The 20,697-nt window shown below is 48.2% G+C and overlaps 1 protein-coding gene across 2 annotated transcripts in view; it reads left to right on the plus strand.

Moving 5' to 3' along the window:
• LOC139050954 (endothelin-converting enzyme homolog) overlaps positions 1-20,697 on the plus strand; it is a 40,738-nt gene that overhangs the window by 11,367 nt on the left and 8,674 nt on the right. For both annotated transcript variants that reach the window (XM_070527853.1, XM_070527854.1), the window contains 2 exons: positions 9,290-10,619; positions 15,403-15,709. In XM_070527853.1, the coding sequence (XP_070383954.1) occupies positions 9,290-10,619; positions 15,403-15,709 (1,637 nt within the window). The remainder of the gene's footprint in view (positions 1-9,289; positions 10,620-15,402; positions 15,710-20,697) is intronic.

Genomic DNA, 20,697 nt, shown 5'->3' on the forward strand with positions numbered 1-20,697 from the left:
CTTGTCCGCGGCCTGGCAGATATGACAAAAATGGATTGGTTCTTCTACTTGTTTATTCAAACGCGGCCACCAGTAAAGATCACGTAGTCTCTGCTTCATCCTCACAATTCCTGGGTGACCTTCGTGCGCAAAACCAACAAGGAGCGAGGTTAATTCACTCGGAACTACCTGCTCGCCGCGCATCAAAAGGCCATCAACGAAAGAAAGCTCTTCCCGCACGTTAAAGTACGGCATTATTTCTGCTGGCAAAGCTTTTCTAGGCGCCCAACCATGTACCACGTGTACAACAACCTGTTGCAGTGTGCTGTCTGCAGCAGTGGCCACCTGCAGCCGTTCCTTTGTTAGGCACTCTGATACAACGGACACAATTTCTTCCTGCATCGTCTGCAGCGAATCACAGTCAAGAGGTAGGCGTGAAAGCGCATCTGCCACGATATTTTGCGATCCCTTATGGTACTCTATGTCGAAGTTATAATACAAAAGTCGAGCTGACCATCTGGATATACGCAAAGGTCGGCGTCCTGTACCGGCAGCTGAAAGTAACGTCACTAGTGCCTGATGGTCCGTACGCAACAAAAATTTTCTACCCCACAAGTAGACGTGCCAGCGCTCGCACGCGAAGAGACAAGCAAGGGCCTCACGTTCCCCAGCGGAGTACTTCCGCTCAGCAGGAGTCAGGGCACGCGATGCGAAGGCCACCGTGCGTACGCTGTCACCATCGCGTTGCTGAAGAACGGCTCCCAGTCCCTTATCAGAAGCATCTGTCGTAACAATTACATCAAGGTCTGGGTTAAACACTTGTATGACTGGGCTTGAAGACAAAGCTGTCTTAACAAGCTGGAAGCTACGCTCAGCCTCATCATCCCACGTGAATTGTTGACCAGACCGCAGGAGCCTTCTAAGTGGCTCGACAAGATCAGCAAATCGCGGCACAAACCGAGCATAGTAACCAGCGAGACCCAAAAATGACCTCAAAGTGGCAACATCGTGAGGAGCAGGCACTTTGACAATAGCGTCAACCTTAGACTGCAATGGTGTAAGCCCTTTTGAGCTCACCGTATGCCCTAAAAAGGATAGTTCTGAAACAGCAAATGTGCATTTCTGGTTGAGCTTTAAACCTGAATCACTGATGCGTTTTAGCACCTGGTGTAGATTCTTGTGGTGCTCCTCACGTGTCTTGCCCCACACAATCACATCATCAATGTAACAAAGTACGCCTTTGCAATTTTTCAAAATATGCTGCATCATTCTCTGAAAGGCTGAAGGGGCAGATGCAAGGCCAAAACACACTCTCTTAAAACGAAACAATCCTTCGTGTGTGATAAAGGTGGTTAGTCCCCGACTTTCCGGAGTCAGTTCTAGCTGGTGGTATGCCGACGCTAAGTCGAGCTTTGAGAAGCACGTTCCTCCAGCTAGTTCATGAAGTAGTTCCTCTGTATGCGGAAGAGGAAAAGCATCGGCAATTACTGCCTTGTTCACTTCACGTAGGTCCACACACAACCTAATTGAACCGTCCTTCTTCCTAACGACGACGATCGGTGAAATCCACTCCGATGCGTCGACAGGTTCAATTATATCTTCGGCCAGCAGTCGTTGTATCTCTACCGATACCTGTTGCCGTAGCGTGAGTGGCAGGCGTCGGAGCGTCGCGACGACTGGTTTCACAGATGAACGGCATTTAACATGGTGAACAAAGCCTTTCACATGCCCTAACTGTTCCGTGAACAAGTGCGCAAACTCTTGCGTGAATTCTGAAGGCAGTGAATCAGGGCATGTCACCTGGCAGCAATTCAAGGTTGAGCCGTTGATAGTGATTCCCAGGCTCCGAACGGCATCAAGCCCCAGCAGCGAAGTGCCCTTGGTTGTGACATGAAAGAGCACACTGGCTCTGTTTCCCTTGTAAGATACGTCAGCAAGAAAGCAACCGCTTAACTTGATTTGTTCTCCGGAATAGTTACACAAATTGGCAGTCGGCGGTCGCAATGAGTAGGTGTTGGCTAGATATTTGTGGTAGTGCTCTTCACTGAGCAATGAAACCGTAGCGCCCGTGTCGACAATCAACGACAATCTTATCTTCCCGATAGAAATGTTGTCTCGAATACCTTTCGCCGACGCATTACGGTCACCGATCTGAAGTACCGTGACGGCCTTGGCTTTCTCGGGCTTTCGAACGGTATATTTCTTTTTCTTCGATTTGCACATGCTTGAAAAGTGACCAATTTTTCCACAAGAGTGGCAACGCTTGTTCCTCGCCGGACATGCAGTCGAGTTAGCCATATGCGATGACGAGCCGCACCTGTAGCAACTTCCTTGCTCAGAGTCTGACCTTTTTCGCACATCTTGAATCTTGTTCACAGTGCTATGCGCGAATTCCCCGAGCTCTTGTTGCGTTTGCTCAATTTGCTTCCCGATGTCAACAGCACGCTGCAGTGTAAGCGAAGACCCTTCATAAAGCATGCGTTCACGGGTTGTTCGTGACGAAGTGCCTTCCAGTAATTGGTCTCGAATCATGCTATCGGTAGCACTGCCAAAATTGCAAGTAGACGCAAGGTCCCGAAGACTGTTTGTAAATGCTTGAAAGGTCTCACCAGGCAGTTTTCTTCGGCGAAACCGGCGCCGCTCCACCAAATCATTCGTAGCGCTTGCGAAATGCGTATCCAGTGTAGCAAGCGCGTCCTTGAACTGGTCCACCTTGTCCTCGGCCTTGGCGTCCGCGGTCACGTCTGCTCCTTGTGCAAGGATGCTGTAGAATATTCGCTGGCCTTCAACCCCGAGCGAGTTGAGCAGAATTGCCTTGCGACGCTTCGGCTGCAGTTCATCGCCGCCAATGGCCTCCAGGAAATTCAGGAATACGCGTTTCCACTGCTGCCAATGTACAGCCGGGTCACCGGGTGCAGGCAAGAAAGGGGGCGGTGCTGGGAAACACCCGAGCGGCATGGCTCCGATACTGACCCTCGTCGCCAATATGTGGTGTCTGGCTCAGACCAGACGCATGACACGGGACCACGCAAGCGCAGTCTGCAACTCTCCTTATTCGTCACAGTAAAGCAACTTATATAGGAAATCATATTGAATGACGATGACGATATGTACACTGAAAGAAATGAAACTGAAACAAGAAAGAAGGATACAACAGTATGGAATGCGTGCGAAATATCAAACATTAGATCCGCGCCGTATATGTACCAGCAAGGACACTGAAATGGCTAGAAAATAAGCCGTTGTTGAGGCGCAAGTTGCAAAGCATGCCAGCCGTGGTGTGATCTGCCTTCTGCCAGGCTGGAATCGCTTTCGGCGTATGCAGGCCGCAAAGGCATAGCCTTCGAGATCGGGGTCTGTAAGTCAGAAGCAGCCGACACATGCGACGCGCAATAGAAAACCTATGACATCAGCGGGCTTAGACTTCGAACTCACACTGGGGACCGCCACCGGTACATAGGAAGCCAACGTCGAATGGGGTCCCCTAACGTCGATAAGGGACGAGCACGTTTGCTCGGATGAGGCGCAGGGAGGTGTCGTCGCGCATTGCTCGGCAGATAGGCGTCGTCGAGCACTCTGCTCCCGTCTAACGGACTCCGCGCAGGGCAGCGAAGGCTCAGGCTTCCATAAGCCAATCAGAAGTCAAAGTAGTTGGCGCGTTCGAAAAGGAGGAGTTGCCCTACGCGCACTAACCGTTTTGCAGCTCCTCCATTTACCAACGTATGGCGGTGGGCGATCAGTTGCCGACGATGGTTCATTACTTCTGTTCTTGCGTGGTTGGCTAGAGCGCAGCCCGATATCGGTAGGATGGCGAATAGAAACGTACGTCTCAAATTCGAGTAGTGCATGGTCCGGCCCCACTCAAATTCTTTAACCTTCTCGACGCCAAGTTGACATCAGTTTTGTTCAATGTGTCTTTAAAACAAAGTGCGCAAAGTGCACTGCACGAATAGAATACTCTTTGACGGAGCGAGGGTTCGCGTACTTAATCCTGTTTTGATATCAATACTGCAACCACATGGAAGCCATATAGGATGATTACATTGCGGCGCCACCTGGTGTCAGATATGTCAGTTTTACGTCACTAACTCTTTTCTTTTTTTGTGTGTGTGAAGACAGCGTAATTACAACAAAACGCAAAACAAGAGGCACACGCATGAACAGCTGGAACTTTCAACTGAAGGATACACTTTCCGGCCTGTCTAGTAGATAAACGATAAATAATAACCGGAGGTGACGAAAAGTAATCCGCCCATCACCACCTATACCGTGCCCTGTCATGTCAACCACCGGCAATTGCGCATGACCTAGCAGAAAAAAAAGCATCCCGAAGAAAGCTTTAAACACCTTATCACAGAAGCTCCAAAAGCAATGGCCGCTTAGAGAAAGGAAATGAAGTGAAAAGATCTGTCTGAACACCGAGGTTTTCAACAAAAATTACAACAGAGCACTCTGGCGCTGGAAACAATGCACGCCAACGAAGCATGGGAATGATAGCCATCAAATGAAATTGCCGAAAGTTCTTCCTTATGGCATTAAATGATTCTGTGACTTCGTATTATTTTGAACTTTCCTTATTGAAAAGCATATGTGCCACATAACTCTTACATCGAATAATCTGCTATGAAACATAGAAGACCCCATAACAAGACCCCTTTTCCTACATATCTTATTATGACTTTGGGTGTAGAAGCTTATGGGGAATACAGGTTCTTTATTTTTCTTTTTTAATAGGGTCGCCATAGATTTCAATTATCAAGCATATGCAGAGAGTCTTAGTGTGCTTTGCGTTCATAAATGCACGATTACTTCATAGGTTGGGTTCATATTGGCAGATGAAACGCCTTGAAACAACGCCGGGAGAATACTTGATACCTCTCTCATGCAGATCACGCAAATCCATGTACTACCGTTATTCCCATGGCGGCTGAATGATCGTAGCAACAGTGTTCCCTCTAGTAAGCCTAGTAGGGAAATTAGTGTGGTATACGAACGACCCTATCATTGCAAAAGTTGGCTTTCAGTTTAGGCCCGTAGAACGGCTTTCAAAACAGTTCCAGTTGAGTTCTGCAGGCTAAGCATTCGTTGCGATGTCACATTATAAGACAGCTATATACGCAGTAAGGTTAGTACACTCACCAAACTGCTGTAAGCATTCGCCTACAAATAAATTAACAATCAACGATGTCACGCTTGCACCGGCAAACGTGAACACATCTCACTCAATCACCGCGGACACTCGCAGTGAGAACGTTTGCGTGAGGAAGAGTGGCAGCGGTGGCGAGCGACTTCCCCTTCGTGCTGCCTTTCACTTCAGAGCGAACAAGGCGCTTGAGAACATACAGCGCAAACGAAGTCATCAGCTGTCTCGGGACGGTGAGCCTTCGAACACACCGGAGATTACTTCCAGGATATATATATCCGGGTGTTACAAAAGCAGTCTTCTCGCGGTCGAGATCGTCCACGGCAATCTGCCAGTAGCTGGAGCGAAGGTCAATAGAGGAGAAGTAGCGAGCACCGTGGAGGCAGTCAAGGGCGTCACCAATCCGAGGTAGAAGATACACGTCCATTTTGGTAACCCTGTTAACATGCCGATAATCCTCGCAAAAGCGCCATGAGCCATCCTCCTTTATTACGTATACAGCAGGTGACGCCCATGGACTACATGACGGTTCTATTACGTTCTTGGCAAGCATTTTTCGAACTTCTGCGTGAATAACTTGGCATTCAGCCGGTGACACTCGATACGGGCGGCGATGAATAGGAGGGGCATCGCCGGTATTAATGCGATGTTTAACAGCTGTAGTTTGGGCCAAAGGACGATCGTTAAAATCAAAAATGTCTTGGTAGGAAAACAGAACGTGGCAGATCTCACGAGCGTGCTCGGACTTCATGTCGGGCGCAATCATTTTCTGTAAGTCGGCGATGGTACAAGTTGACGACTGCGATGGTAGAGAAGGATCGGCTGAATTGTCGTCTACTGCAATAGTTGCTATTGAGTGATCCTCGAATGAGCAAAGCTGGGTCAGAGACATCCCGCGTGGCAGCACTTGTGTCGTGAAGCCAAAATTTACGACTAGTAGGCAGACGCAATTCACCGTAATAGATAAAACGGTATGAGGTACTGTGATCCCGTGTGTAAGTAGGACGTCTTGCATAGGAGCCGCGATGTAGTGACCGTCGGGCACTGGTGGTGATGACACTAAGTCAAGGTAAGCCAGTGCCGAAGGTGGCAAGCGAACGAAGGCGACGGAACTAAGGCGACTGGGGTGTGGTTCAGCGGGATCCAGAACAGGCAGGTCAAGGCGGAGAGTACTGGCGGAACAATCGATGAGAGCAGAATGCGCGGAGAGGATGTCTAAGCCGAGGACGATGTCGTGGGGACAGTGGGCGATGACTGTGAATAGCACAATTGTGGAGCGATCGGCGAAGGAGACACGAGCGGTACACATACCAATTACGGGGGCTGTTCCGCCATCGGCGACACGGACAACAGGCGTCCTGGTGGACGTGATTATTTTTTTCAGGTGGTTAGGAAGGTCGGCGCTCATTACCGGCAAATGCGCCCCAGTGTCTATAAGAGCAGATACAGAAACACTGTCGACTTGCATGTCAAGAAGGTTCAGATGAGTGAGCAACGTCAGTAGAGGATTTGGCGGCGTAGGGAGCAATGCAGCGTCACCTCGAGGCGCTGCATCATCTAGTTTTCTGGCTGGGAGCGGCATCCGAAGGGTGCCGGCGAAAAGGAGCGATGGGGCTGGGGAAAGCGAGATTGTCGTCGTTGGGGCGAGGGTGAACGAGTAAAGGGGCCGTTCGGCGCAGGAGAATCAGTGGCGGCATTATCGGAGTGTGCAGCATAGGGACGAGAAGGGCCACCTAAGGGGCGAGAGCAGGCAGTATAAGCTTACCGAGTCGGGGAAATCCAGCGACTGCAACAGTGCCGAGAAATGTGCCCGATTCAACGGCAATGAGAACAAATGGGCTTGTCGTCAGCAGTGCGCAATTCAGATGGGTTGCGGAAACGTGGTGGGTAAGAAGATGCGGGACGGGGCGGAATCGAAGAAGCAGGGTGGGTATCAGGGCGATAGGCCGAGCAGATGGTATGAAGACCCATATTTTCGAACTCCTAGCGGGCATAGAGAGAGAGAGAGAGAGATAAACATTTATTGAAGCATAAAATGGAATTCTCGCCGACCGAGGTCATCTCTTCGTCACGCTGTCTTCTCGTCGAAGGGAAGCCTCTTCAGCACGGGTGGTCCCTCAGTCCAGGGCTCCACTGAGTTTGGCCGCGTCCCTAGCGTGCTCCACCATCCTTCTTTGGACGGCGAGCTCGCAGCTGACGAGCCGGCTCTCCCAATGCTCCGCACTCGGGGGTTTATGATCGCAGAATGCGTCGTTTCCTTCACACTCCCAAGTTATGTGATAGAGTGTGGGCGTAGCCCCGCACCAGGGGCAGGTGTCCCTATACGGCGTTGGGAACATCTTGTTTAATATGAAAAGGTTGGGGAAGGTGTTTGTCTGGAGCCTACGCCAGCCCGTTGCTTCCTCCTTCGTCAGCGCTTTATGGGGCGGTGGGTACTTGAATCTAGTCCCCCTGTAGTGTTGCAGTAATTCCGAATAACTGTCACTGAGGGTCCCGGCGTAACTAGCGCGGTACTCCTGCTGCTGCCCAGCTCGGAATCTCGGGCAACTGCCTGGATCAGGCAAACCGTGACTGCAGGTGCGTTGGTGGAGCTGGAGTCGAAGGCAGTCGGGTAGGTGGCCTCAATCTCACGGTGGACGATACTGGTAATATCACCAGTGTTGTTGAGGCGAGGAGCGTCGGCACAGGAAGATGTCGCTGGGGTGTTGGGCATACGGGCAAACTGCTGGTCGATACGTCGGCTTTTAGCGAGTTCCAGGCCGCGGAACTCTTTTATAACGGCATCCACCATCGCGACGTTGTTGAATACGAGCAAGTTGAAGGCGTCATCGGCCATGCCTTTGAGGATGTGGGAAACCTTGTCTGACTCACTCATGTGTGCATCAACTTTGCGGCACAGAGCCAAGACGTCCTGAATGTACGTGACATAGGGCTCTGTTGACGTCATCACACGGCCGGAAAGCGCCTTCTGCGCGGCAAGTTGGTGACCGTAGGGGTTGCCGAACAAGTCTCGGAGCTTTTGCTTGAGCGAATCCCAACTGGTGAGCTCATCTTCGTGCGTCCGAAACTAAACTCGAGGAGTAACACCGAGGTAAAAGACTACGTTGGCGAGCATGATACTAGGGTCCCACCGGTTATTGCGGCTGACGTGTTCGTACAGGCTGATCCAGTCCTCGACGTCTTCCCCATCTTTGCTCGAGAATACGCCAGGATCACGAGGATCAGCGAGAGAGATGTAAGTCGTCGAAGTGGCAGCAGGTGTCGGAGGCGGCTGAGGCGAGTTGTCATCGCCTGGAGCCATGAAGGAAGGCTCGACGTACCGTCCACTGCGAAGTTCCGTGACGCGGTACAGGGAAAGTCCACCTCCACCAGATATGTTATGTAAGAAGACGCAGATGAAAAGCTGTATACAGGTATATTTACAACGTAATACGGCGCACTTGGCCAAGAGGCAACAGCCCGCGCTTGCCTCCAATCGTCGTCGTCGTCTTCTTACTGCTCGCCTCTTCGTCATTGGAAATACTATTCCGTAGCACTATATATATAGGATGCGCGCTGCCGCACTGAACCGCACCATGCGCAGCCGTAGCCGGAGTAGAAGCGGAGAGGCGTGCTACCTTGCCCCCTCCCCCTCCTAACCTACACGCGTCGTCCCGGTCCCACCCCCCCTTGCGCGTGCGACAAGACGCCGCACATCAAGCCACCATCCTTCTCGCCTCGCCCTCGCATGCTTTACCGCGTACCTATACCACACGGCACATGACCGCGATGTTATGGCACTTTCACTTCATTCGAAACACCAAGGCGTCACCTGCAACGACGGATGAAATTCGCCTCGAATGCCCATATAGGTTTTATCGCAATAAAAGTGCGGGTTACTGTGTTCGGCCAGTCTAAAAGCGTCAAACTGCTTTTCACAGCACCGCAATTAAAGGGATCAGTGTCACTATAGGATGTGGAGAGTGCATGGATGCATGGATGAAGCTTGAGGCAGTCAGGCACTGTTGTGAAAATGAGATGGCGTAGACGTTTGAAAGATGTTGTCCGAGAGAAAGAGAGTTTAAAACTGACAGCAGGTGATGAGGCGAATCAACTCCGTCTGGCACAGCGAATAATATACTGGTGTCCAATTTCTCAGTAAATCTCCGCTTCTTGTCTCAATCCCAGTTCGAGCACACGTCACCCATCCTACTGTCCAACCGAGAATCACTACTACCGGGATGCTGTGCAGCGCGTTCTTCGTCATCTGCGTGATCGCTGCCTCTGTCATCTTGGTGCTCGTGACCAACTACGAAACCATCGAGGAAGTCGCGTGCATCGAATCTCCGTGTGTCGCAGCCAGGCGGGACTTGTACGCCCTTCTCAACACCAGTGCAGACCCTTGCGTCGATTTCTACGACCACGTTTGCGGGAAATGGGTCAACCGCGAGACCGGAGGCAGCTTCTACGGCGACAGCGTCAAGACGTCTGAGGTCAAGTTGCAAGAGGCCATTGCATCCGACCGGCTGGAGAACTACGAGAGAGAAGGTGCGAAGGTGCTGAGCCAGATCTACAAGGCTTGCGAGCGGTATGTGGCAGTCGAGACGACACTCACCCAAGCCCTTGAGTCCGCGGATGCCTTCCTCTCCCTGTCGACGCTTAAGCGGGCCGACAGTAAAGCGGAGGTCGCCGGATTTCTCATACGCACCTGCCTAGAGACTGGTTTATACTCCGTGGTCGCAATGATGATAGTTCGGGACGGAGGTGAGGAGCCCCTGTACGTAGCCCCGGGTTCATCCCTCAACAAGAGGTTCTTGAGGAACGGCGACAGCATGGGCGCCACGACGAGTGAAAGCCACCCTTGGCGTCTTCTGCGCCAGGTGCTCGAAGCCTTCCCGGACGTCAAGAACGCCACGGATGTCGCACAGGTGCTCTACTGGCTCGACGCCGACTTGGACATGGCGTTGGAAACGTATCGCAAGCCCTTTCTGGAGCGTGCTCCCTTTGACGTCGCCTTTCATGGGTTCGTCGACGGCGTCACGGTCCCTGAGTGGCTGAAGGCGGCCAACCTTATCCTTCCTGCCTGGCGCGCTCTGGGGCGTCGAGGCACCGTACTGATGATGAACGCGAAGGTGGTCAGGCACGTCTTAAGCGTTCTCTTCAGTAAAGGCACCCGGATTGCGGCGCTTTACTTGTCCGCCTATTTAGCATCGTACGTGGCCACCATGGAAAACGACAAGCGTCGAGTGGTGTCCGGCGAGAAGAGCGTGGCCTGGTTGTGCCTAAGCAGGGCCAGAGAGTGCCTCACCAAGACGTGGCCGCAGCTGCTGGCCACACTGCTACGTGCGCGAAGCAGCGCAAGTATCCTCGAAGACATATTCACCACCATCAAGAAGGCATCGACGAGTCGCAAGGTCTTCACGTGGCTCGGCGAAAAAAGTCGTGAGGTAGCCAGTCAGGAAGTTGCCAGCACGTCGATGGTCATCCAAGAGCCAATCGATCCGAAGGCTAATTACAGGTGCGGTCACTTTGTTTTCTCTCTATTGAATCTTACAGCTAGGTTTCAATACTATCAGTAAACGGAATTGTATCTTTGTAACGCCATGAACGAGAAGGGGGAACCAAGGGTCCCGATTTTTCTCAATGTCAACCATATCAGTCAAACAGATAATGAAGCGAAGCGAAACATAGGGAAAGTTATTTGATGCTTTAACTGAAGTGTAGAAATTGGAAGCTAAGAGAAACGAAAATACAAGAAAAACAATTTGCCGTCAATGGGAGCGGTATCCACAATCTACACATTACGTCAGTTTATTCCAAACATGGCAGGGGGAATTTCGGATTGCGTGAATTTTTACACAGAAAATTATAGGCTGTTTCTGACACTTTATACACAAAATAACCTTGCATGAAGGTTCGCTTCTCGATGCGCTTTCGAAAGTTTCTTTTTTCCTGCATTCACTTATCGATATAGCGCAATGCATCTTAACAGCGTGCGTCGCGTGGTATCATTGTATAAAGATAACGATCAGTGATCCGTAATGGTAAATTCGATGTAGATCAAAAAATTATCTCATTGTCTACAATGACCGAAGTAGAAACGCATTGTCCCTTCCTTGTACAAGGTGACTTGCTCAGAGGAAAACAAGTTCCCTTGTCTTAATGATGGATTGCATCCTTTTATTAGGCAACCACTGTTGATGACTTTATCTCTATTTTCATGCTAATATCCACCATATATGTAGTGCCTAATAGATTGCAAGATCAAACCTCTTCGGCCAATATGATGGCACCATGTGGGATCGGTTATTTGATGTGAAATGTACTGGCGCGAAGCTACGATAACCTTGACAGAATGCTCTTTCAAGGAGGCTATAATCGGCAGCGCATTTGCAATTAAATTAATTCACATTTTCCTGCTTACTTGCTTGCGACTCTTCCTGAGGGTTTAGCTTTTATGTTCACTGCTATCGCTGAAATCTCAAAAGTGTTAGTTGGCAGTCAGAACTGTGCTGTGTCTGTCTTAGACTTCGCGCTTTTGCTTTGCCACAGCGAACGTGTTTAGTCAACGCATTTAGAGACGAATATCTCTTAACCGATACCGGTCTATAATGAACAATAATCCGGTAGGTTTTTAATGGAATATAACTGCGCTCTGGAGTAGAGATTACGCACCTTGAACATATCAAAGACATGCTGTTGGCCGAATTGATTAATTGTGTAGTTAAAAGCTTGCCATGGCACAAGGAAGACTTGAACAAGACTTACAGCAGTGCTGGTATTCAGTTAACAACTGATTTATTCCAGTAATCATTGATTAAACAGTTATTTGTCTCCATATTCACCGAAAAACAATGCCACCAGGGGTCCTAACAACACAGAAGGCTGTTTATCAAGCTTTTTACCAGGCATAGAGGCGCCGTTCGCGTTACTGACAAGCCTGGGTGAGAAAGGGTGAGAAAGGTTGTTTGATAGCGTTATAGTTTTAGTTGTAATAAACATTCGATCGGGCTTTGTTTTCAAGCGATAGCTGCGCTTAGCTACACCAGTTAGAATGGACGGCGAGCGGGGGCTGGCGATCTCGCACAATAAATAAGCGCAAGGCGTAATACAAGTACGGAGGAGGAGAGGGGAGGAGGAAGAGGAGGAGGACGAGGAGGAGGAGGCATATGTGAGGATGTCACGCAGTGGGGCAGCGGGGTCGAAGCGTGGACAGGAACCGCGCGTGGCATGACGGCCCCGAAATCACGTGACAACCACGCTCGTCAGCGAACCCTGGGTGACGTCATAACAGCCACGCCACCGCGTTCACCGGATGCAGCGCCATGCGCTTCATCTGATACGCCCTCATACTCTCCTCGGACTCCAATACTCACCTACATAGATGATACCTCTCAAGCGCATTGTCACAGCTCATCAGGTATAGCAGGCAGCAACTTGTGGCAGAAGCAACCGAAGATGATGGCCACAGTCAGCGATAGCTTTCTTGTGTAACACTGCCTAAACTATCAACGTTGCCAACCGCGTCCTATCCTATCCACGTTGCTGCTTATCCATGTTGCCAAACGCAATGCCAAACAATGTCGAGATACTTTGTGCAATCAAAGGAGCCCAATTGAAACTTCCTGCGCCTACTGATGTACCCTTAAGGCTCCGTGACTCATGGATGGCGTGAGAACATGCAGTAGGTTGCATAAGAGAGCTATCGTTGACTTTGACAATCACCTTCGATTGTCTCTGCCTCAATTTTATTAAAACCTTCACTGAGGTTTTTCTATGCGCATGCGCTGACCATGAGCCGTTTTCTTGCTTCTTTCCCAAATAACTCATTTGTTCCTCGAGCTGCAGCGATATTATCTGTTTTGTCCTTGCCTGTTTGCTGCGCTACTTCTATTTATTAACTGCCTTGAGCACTACTATCCCCCTTCATTTACACATTTGCAGGATGCCTGCTGGAATTTATAACTTCGCTCAGGTGAATCCATCCCCATGTATCACGCGGTTAAAGTTCCCCTGCTCCTCTGCGCCTTGTCAACAAACCACACTTATAATCCAATTCTAACCTGTCCAGCCAACAAACGTGGCGCAACGTCTCCAGGGTTTGACTTTCTGCCGAAATAAGTCTTCGCTTACCTCTGAATAGTTTCGTCATTAATCCACGCAAGGAACTACGGCTCTGGCAGTATGAGCCATTTGAAACCACTGTATCCAGCATATAATATAACAGTCCACATTAACTCATGTTGTAGTGTACGGACTGTGATAGACAAGAGCAACCTTCCAGTGGGACAAACAGGTTTGCCACTAGGCGAACCTGTTTTACTGTGGTATAAAGCCAGACTACTTTTAGTTCTCAACCTGTCAAAACGTGTATTACTTGCTTCCGCTGAACCGAGCTCCCAGCAAATTCATAGGGCAAGCTTGCACGGAGAATTGTCCTGTAGAGATATGAAGGCAAGCTTTGTGAATAAGGCTGGCGCTATGGCATCAAGCCATCGAAATGAAAGTTACATAGATCCCAGGCGCGCGAGGCTCGGTGCATTCGCGAAGCTTTGATGACCGTGCACAGCAAAACGGCGTATTGCGACAGGAGACGCGCTACAGATTTCAGGGATAAACTCGTCCCACTCTTGACACCATGGTGGACGTTGCAGAGAGAGCGGAACTTTTATTCAGTGATTCAACTTACTGAACCAAGACGCGGCGCGCTTGGCCTCGTAGGAACGCGACACAGCGGCAGAGTACGTTGGGAGACGCGTAGCGAATTTCAGCGATGAACACGTCCCGTTACTTCTATCTTTACCGACAGCTATATACAACGTGCGCAAGCTCACTTTTTACAAGTAAATCGGTCTTATGAGACGTACCTAGCAAGCCAAGCGTCTCATAGCGAGGGCTTTTAAGAAGGATATTCTTAAAGGTGTTTTATTCAATTTTTCCCGCCACGTGTCCATGGCCTAATGGTTAAAGTACGATGCTGGGGAAATCAGGTTCCAAGCCAAGAATAGCAAAAAGCTTATATATATATATATATATATATATATATATATATATATATATATATATATATATATATATATATATATATATATATATGCATATATCGTTCCTCACCTGCGGCAAGTTGCTTTCGTTTACTGTCATTGCCATTAATTTATTATTTGTGTAAGTCAATAAGTACAAATAATTCCCTCTATGTTGTTCTTGGCGTCCTTGTTTATAGGCGTCCTTTATATATATATATATACAGTAAAAGCTCGTTAATTCGAACCGCAAGGGGAAGCCGCTTCAGTTCGAATTAACGAAAGTTCGAACTAACGAAAGTGAAGGAGAGCAACAGTACACTGCGCTTTGGAAGCAGTATGGCATGTCAGAAATTTGGCGCGTCAGAAAGTGATGGCGTGTGCCGCGGGCACACGCCATCTTCAAGTCGAAGCTCTGGGTCCGACTGTGCCACACCACCGATGTCCACCGATACGAACGTTAGCCGAGGCTTAACACTATCGCAATGATTCGCGACGGCCGATACCTCCTAAGCTGAAAACAGAGGTGCACAACCGATGAAGACTGCCGAGACAAAGACGCTGAACATGTGAAGGTGGCGAAGGCCCTGATTCGTTGGTTCTTGATTGCAAGCGGAGCTGCGACGTACTTGATTCGCTGTGTTTTGGCGCTTGCCGTGCCATCTCCGCACAACATTAGCAGCTGTACAAGATTTGCAAAGCCTCCGAGATTCGCAACGGGCAAAAAGTCTTGGAGGTTACGTAGAACGGAGAGGCGGCAGCCGCCACTGCCTTCTGGCTGACCCCGTGTCGATTAGAGTTTTTTCCGATTTTGCCTTCTCTCGCCGTTCTCTTTGTTTCGGAGGCAATACAGCCTTGTGTGTAGGCAGTAGGCGCTTTTCTCTGGCCGTGTGCCAGGTGAGCGTAGTTCGAATTATCCGTGAGGGAACCTTCTCGTGTTCGAATTAACGGACTTTTTTATACATAGACTTCTGTGGAGCTTGGCCGGACCAAATCGTACAGTTCGAATTATCCATAAATTCGAATTATTGAAGTTCGAATTAACGAGCTTTCACTGTATATATATATATATATATATATATATATATATATATATATATATATTTGACCCTACACAGAAACATATATTACATACGAACCGCAAAGGGGGCTCAAGAGTCATAGAAACCGCAACGCTTTATAAAAAATTTAACCTGCATACTCGTTTCATTGTCATATCGACACCTCGATATGTGTCGTGCCTAAACACTTACGAAAACGCGTACTGAAATTCTCCAGCGGCCTGGACGTCGGCGAGGGAGCGCACAATGGCTCACTCTTCACGGACAGCGACGACCACGCGCACTCGTTCGTGTCCAAGTACTGGCTTGCGCGACGGCATGACCAGCGGGCTCGCATGGTCAGCCCGCCAACCATGCGGCATCAGCAGTCCATGCGCAGTGCATTCACTGGCGACGTGGTTTATTTGCGACGCGTAGGCGTCGTCTTGGTGCCCGGCGTTTATCACACGGAGCCGTACATGTACGGCTCGGACGTGCCTTGCTACTTCAACTACGGCACGGTGGGAGCCCTCCTGGCAAGCCAGGTGCGTTGCGTGGCGGAAACTCGACTGACAGAGACACCTCACTGCGCACACCAATCTACTCACCGCCGAACCTTCGATTCCTGATTAATAAGTTCCTGAGTTAATAAGTTAATAGGTTCGTGAGTCGGATTCCTGATTAATAAGAATATAGCTGGTAACATACAGGAATTCTATAGCATTACCGAGAGGGTGGCGGGTCTTGTTTTGAAACTTAATAAGAGGTACAAAATGAAGATTGTACAGGTCTACGCCCCTACATCCAGTCATGATGACCAGGAAGTCGCAAGCTTCTATGAAGACGTGGAATCGGCGATGGGTAGAGTGAAAACCAAATACGCTATACTAATGGGCGACTTTAATGCCAAGGTAGGCAAAAAGCAGGCTGGAGACAAAGCAGTGGGGGAATATGGCATAGGCACTAGGAATAGCAGGGGAGAGTTATTAGTAGAGTTTGCGGAACAGAATAATATGAGGATAATGAATACCTTCTTCCGCAAGCGGGATAGCCGAAAGTGGACGTGGAGGTGCCCGAACGGCGAGACTAGAAATGAAATAGGCTTCATACTCTGCGCTAACCCTGGCATCATACAAGATGTGGACGTGCTCGGCAAGGTGCGCTGCAGTGACCACAGGATGGTAAGAATTCGAATTAGCCTAGACCTGAGAAGGGAACGAAAGAAACTGGTACATAGGAAGCCGATCAATGAGTTAGCGGTAAGAGGGAAAATAGAGGAATTCCAGATCAAGCTACAGAACAGATACTCGGCTTTAACTCAGGAAGACGACCTTAGTGTTGAAGCAATGAACGACAATCTTGTGGGCATCATTAAGGAATGTGCAGTGGAAGTCGGTGGCAACTCCGTTAGGCAGGATACCAGTAAACTATCACAGGAGACGAAAGATCTGATCAAGAAACGCCAATGTATGAAAGCCTCTAACCCTACAGCTAGAATAGAACTGGCAGAACTTTCGAAGTTAATCAACAAGCGTAAGACAGCTGACATCAGGAAGTATAATATGGATAGAATTGAGCATGCTCTCAGGAACGGAGGAAGCCTAAAAACAGTGAAGAAGAAACTAGGAATTGGCACGAATCAGATGTATGCGTTAAGAGACAAAGCCGGCAATATCATAACTAATATGGATGAGATTGTTCAAGTGGCTGAGGAGTTCTATAGAGATTTATACAGTACCAGTGGCACCCACGACGATAATGGAAGAGAAAATAGTCTAGAGGAATTCGAAATCTCAAAGGTAACGCCGGAAGAAGTAAAGAAAGCCTTAGGAGATATGCAAAGGGGGAAGGCAGCTGGGGAGGATCAGGTAACAGCAGATTTGTTGAAGGATGGTGAGCAGATTGTTCTAGAGAAACTGGCCACCCTGTATACGCAATGCCTCATGACCTCGAGCGTACCGGAATCTTGGAAGAACGCTAACATAATCCTAATCCATAAGAAAGGGGACGCCAAAGACTTGAAAAATTATAGACCGATCAGCTTACTGTCCGTTGCCTACAAACTATTCACTAAGGTAATCGCAAATAGAATCAGGAACACCTTAGACTTCTGTCAAGCAAAGGACCAGGCAGGATTCAGTAAAGGCTACTCAACAATAGATCATATTCACACTATCAATCAGGTGATAGAGAAATGTGCGGAATATAACCAACCCTTATATATAGCTTTCGTTGATTACGAGAAAGCGTTTGATTCTGTCGAAACCTCAGCAGCCATCGAGGCATTACGGAATCGGGGTGTAGACGAGCCGTATGTAAAAATACTGAAAGATATCTATAGCGGCTCCACAGCCACCGTAGTCCTCCATAAAGAAAGCAACAAAATCCCAATAAAGAAAGGCGTCAGACAGGGAGATACGATCTCTCCAATGCTATTCACAGCATGTTTACAGGAGGTATTCAGAGACCTGGATTGGGAAGAATTGGGGATAAAAGTTAATGGAGAATACCTTAGTAACTTGCGATCGCTGATGATATTGCCTTGCTTAATAACTCAGGGGACCAATTGCAATGCATGCTCACTGACCTGGAGAGGCAAAGCAGAAGAGTGGGTTTAAAAATTAATCTGCAGAAAACTAAAGTAATATTTAACAGTCTCGGAAGAGAACAGCAATTTACAATAGGCAGCGAGGCGCTGGAATTAGTAAGGGAATACATCTACTTAGGGCAGGTAGTGACGGCAGATCCGGTTCATGAGACAGAAATAATCAGAAGAATAAGAATGGGCTGGGGTGCGTTTGGCAGGCATTCTCAGATCATGAACAGCATGTTGCCATTATCCCTCAAGAGGAAAGTGTATAATAGCTGCGTCTTACCAGTACTCACCTACGGGGCAGAAACCTGGAGGCTTACGAAAAGGGTTCTACTCAAATTGAGGACGACGCAACGAGCTATGGAAAGAAGAATGATAGGTGTAACGTTAAGCGATAAGAAAAGAGCAGATTGGGTGAGGGAACAAACGCGAGTTAATGACATCTTAGTTGAAATCAAGAAAAAGAAATGGGCATGGGCAGGACATGTAATGAGGAGGGAGGATAACCGATGGTCATTAAGGGTTACGGACTGGATCCCAAGGGAAGGGAAGCGTAGCAGGGGGCGGCAGAAAGTTAGGTGGGCGGATGAGATTAAGAAGTTTGCAGGGACAGCATGGCCACAATTAGTACATGACCGGGGTTGTTGGAGAAGTATGGGAGAGGCCTTTGCCCTGCAGTGGGCGTAACCAGGCTGATGATGATGATGATGTTGATGATGAACCTTCGGTTACAGGGGGTTCTTCTCTTTTTTTTTTGCTTTTTCAGTGGACAGGAAGTGAACTAACTGGCCGTGGTAGCTGAGTGGCTATGGTGTAGGGCTGCTGAGCACGATGTCGCGGGATCGAATCCCGGCCACGGCGGCCGCATTTCGATGGGGGTGAAATGCGCAAACAGTCGTGTACTTAGATTTAGGTGCACGTTAAAGAACCCCAGTTGGTTCAAATTTCCGGCGTGCGTCATAATCAGAAAGTAGGTTTGGCAAGTAAAACCTTATAATTTAATTTTTAACGAAGTGAGCTACACATAATTTACCCCCTTTATTATATATTGTGTGCAGTGCCACGGGCAACAGCTTTCATAATTTTGAAATGTCCAGCAAGAAATGATAAGCTAAAGTAATTTGGTGTAACATACAGCTAGGTGCAGGCTACACCATATATCAAGTGCTTCGCAATATTGTTTGTTGCCCGTGGTTCTCGAAGAAATAGATATTTTGTACGATAAGTACTTTATCGTTACCGACAATGAAAAACGAATGGAATTAGATAGAATTTATTGAACAGTGCATCTTTAAGGTTAGGAAAGAAAGACAGTGGGTAGCAAAGCCTTAGGGGCCGTCCCACCAAGGACGATAGTTGCGCACTGGCTGTGTGCATCTGTATGCAAGTGTGTTGTAGATTGCAAATGACACCAAATGACACATTACAGCTCCTGACGGAACCTGTAAGGAAACCTGAATAAATAAGAAGTCTAGCCAGCAAAGTGAAGGCGAGGAATCGCCATGTGATTTTGATAGTTGTATAGCAGAACAACAGATGCTTTTATCTAAGCTAATTGGAGCGATAAACTGCCTGGGATATATATGAAGGTTCTGATACGTGCATGAGGCCGGTCAATCTGATCAAGCGATTATTTTTCTTTCGGAAATCATAGTAGACCAGTTGAACACACGACCTGACCTTAAACGGTATTGAGTTACTATAATTTTGTTGGATTTTATGAGGATACCGGCAGTTGTCCTTAAGTTTGAGACTGGAACGAGTCCCTCGGCTAATGTAGAAAATTGAAAAACGATTGGAAAAAGGGCCAAACCACAAAAAACGCCATAGAGAAGGATACCAAACCACAAAGAACAAACAATAACGTGTGATGCGCATTTTAACGAACATGCAACGGTTCAGATGTCAAATGCAGGGCTGTAATTACACACATTAGGATCTAACTGAATACATTGAAAAAGCATAAAGCAAGATAACAAGGAATGTAATCTTGCTCGGAAAACTGATGCCAGGATAATTTGAGGCTATAAGACAAGCCATCCCACAGTTTTAAGCCGCAAATGAAGATGTCAGTTTTTAACAGTCTTTTAACGTGATTCTAGGCAGTGCAAAAGTTGAGGTGACAAGTAAACCTAATGTTAGTTTTATTGTGAAGAATCTTATCAAAATTAATTTGTTAGAAAGCTACTGAGGTACTTAGAAGAGCCGTTTGATATATGTTTCTCGATAACACTGTTCAGCATCGCAAGTTACATGCTCAGGTTATTCGATTCCAGGTGGAACATGCTCGCACTTCTACTTGCACTTTCAATAGATTAGACAGCAGCCAACGTAAACTTGTCAATTGAGGCACGTATACAGCTGCCTATGTTACAGCTCGGCAAGACCGCGGCCAGCACCTTAGTGGTCCCATCTAAGAGACAACATCGGTGACTGAGTATGTGATAGAGGTTGGATATGAACCGCAAACAAGGTGAAGTTCCCTAAGAATGGTAATCGCCGCAAAAATGCGTTTTTGTCTATAGAATCGAGCTCAGCGTGAGTGATTCAAATGAAGTACTGTAATATTAAAATGGCCGAAAAGTCGCGTAATACTGAAAGCGTCGACACGCAACTCTAAAGCTTCGGTAGACTTTGAATGTTTCTGCATCCTTGAAAGTCCACTCCAGCGAAGTTTTGGGCCGCGTAGAAAGCCTAGCTTTCGAAAGTGTAGATAAAAAGCGGCCTCCGTGCAACAGTATTAAGCTTGAAATACGAGTGGACGCATAGCAAAAGGCACGAGAAAGTAAATCTAGAAGAAACTGAAAAACAATTACAGCAGAAACCATATGATGATGAATGTCGACGTCAGTGCGATTAGCGACGAAGCAATTTAGCAAAACGCCGTATTGCCACCGCAGAAACGCGCCATGCTTGAGCACCCGTGCAGCCGGGCTCCCC

This window comes from Dermacentor albipictus, chromosome 10 (genome assembly GCF_038994185.2).
Source record: "Dermacentor albipictus isolate Rhodes 1998 colony chromosome 10, USDA_Dalb.pri_finalv2, whole genome shotgun sequence".
Lineage (NCBI taxonomy): Eukaryota > Metazoa > Arthropoda > Arachnida > Ixodida > Ixodidae > Dermacentor > Dermacentor albipictus.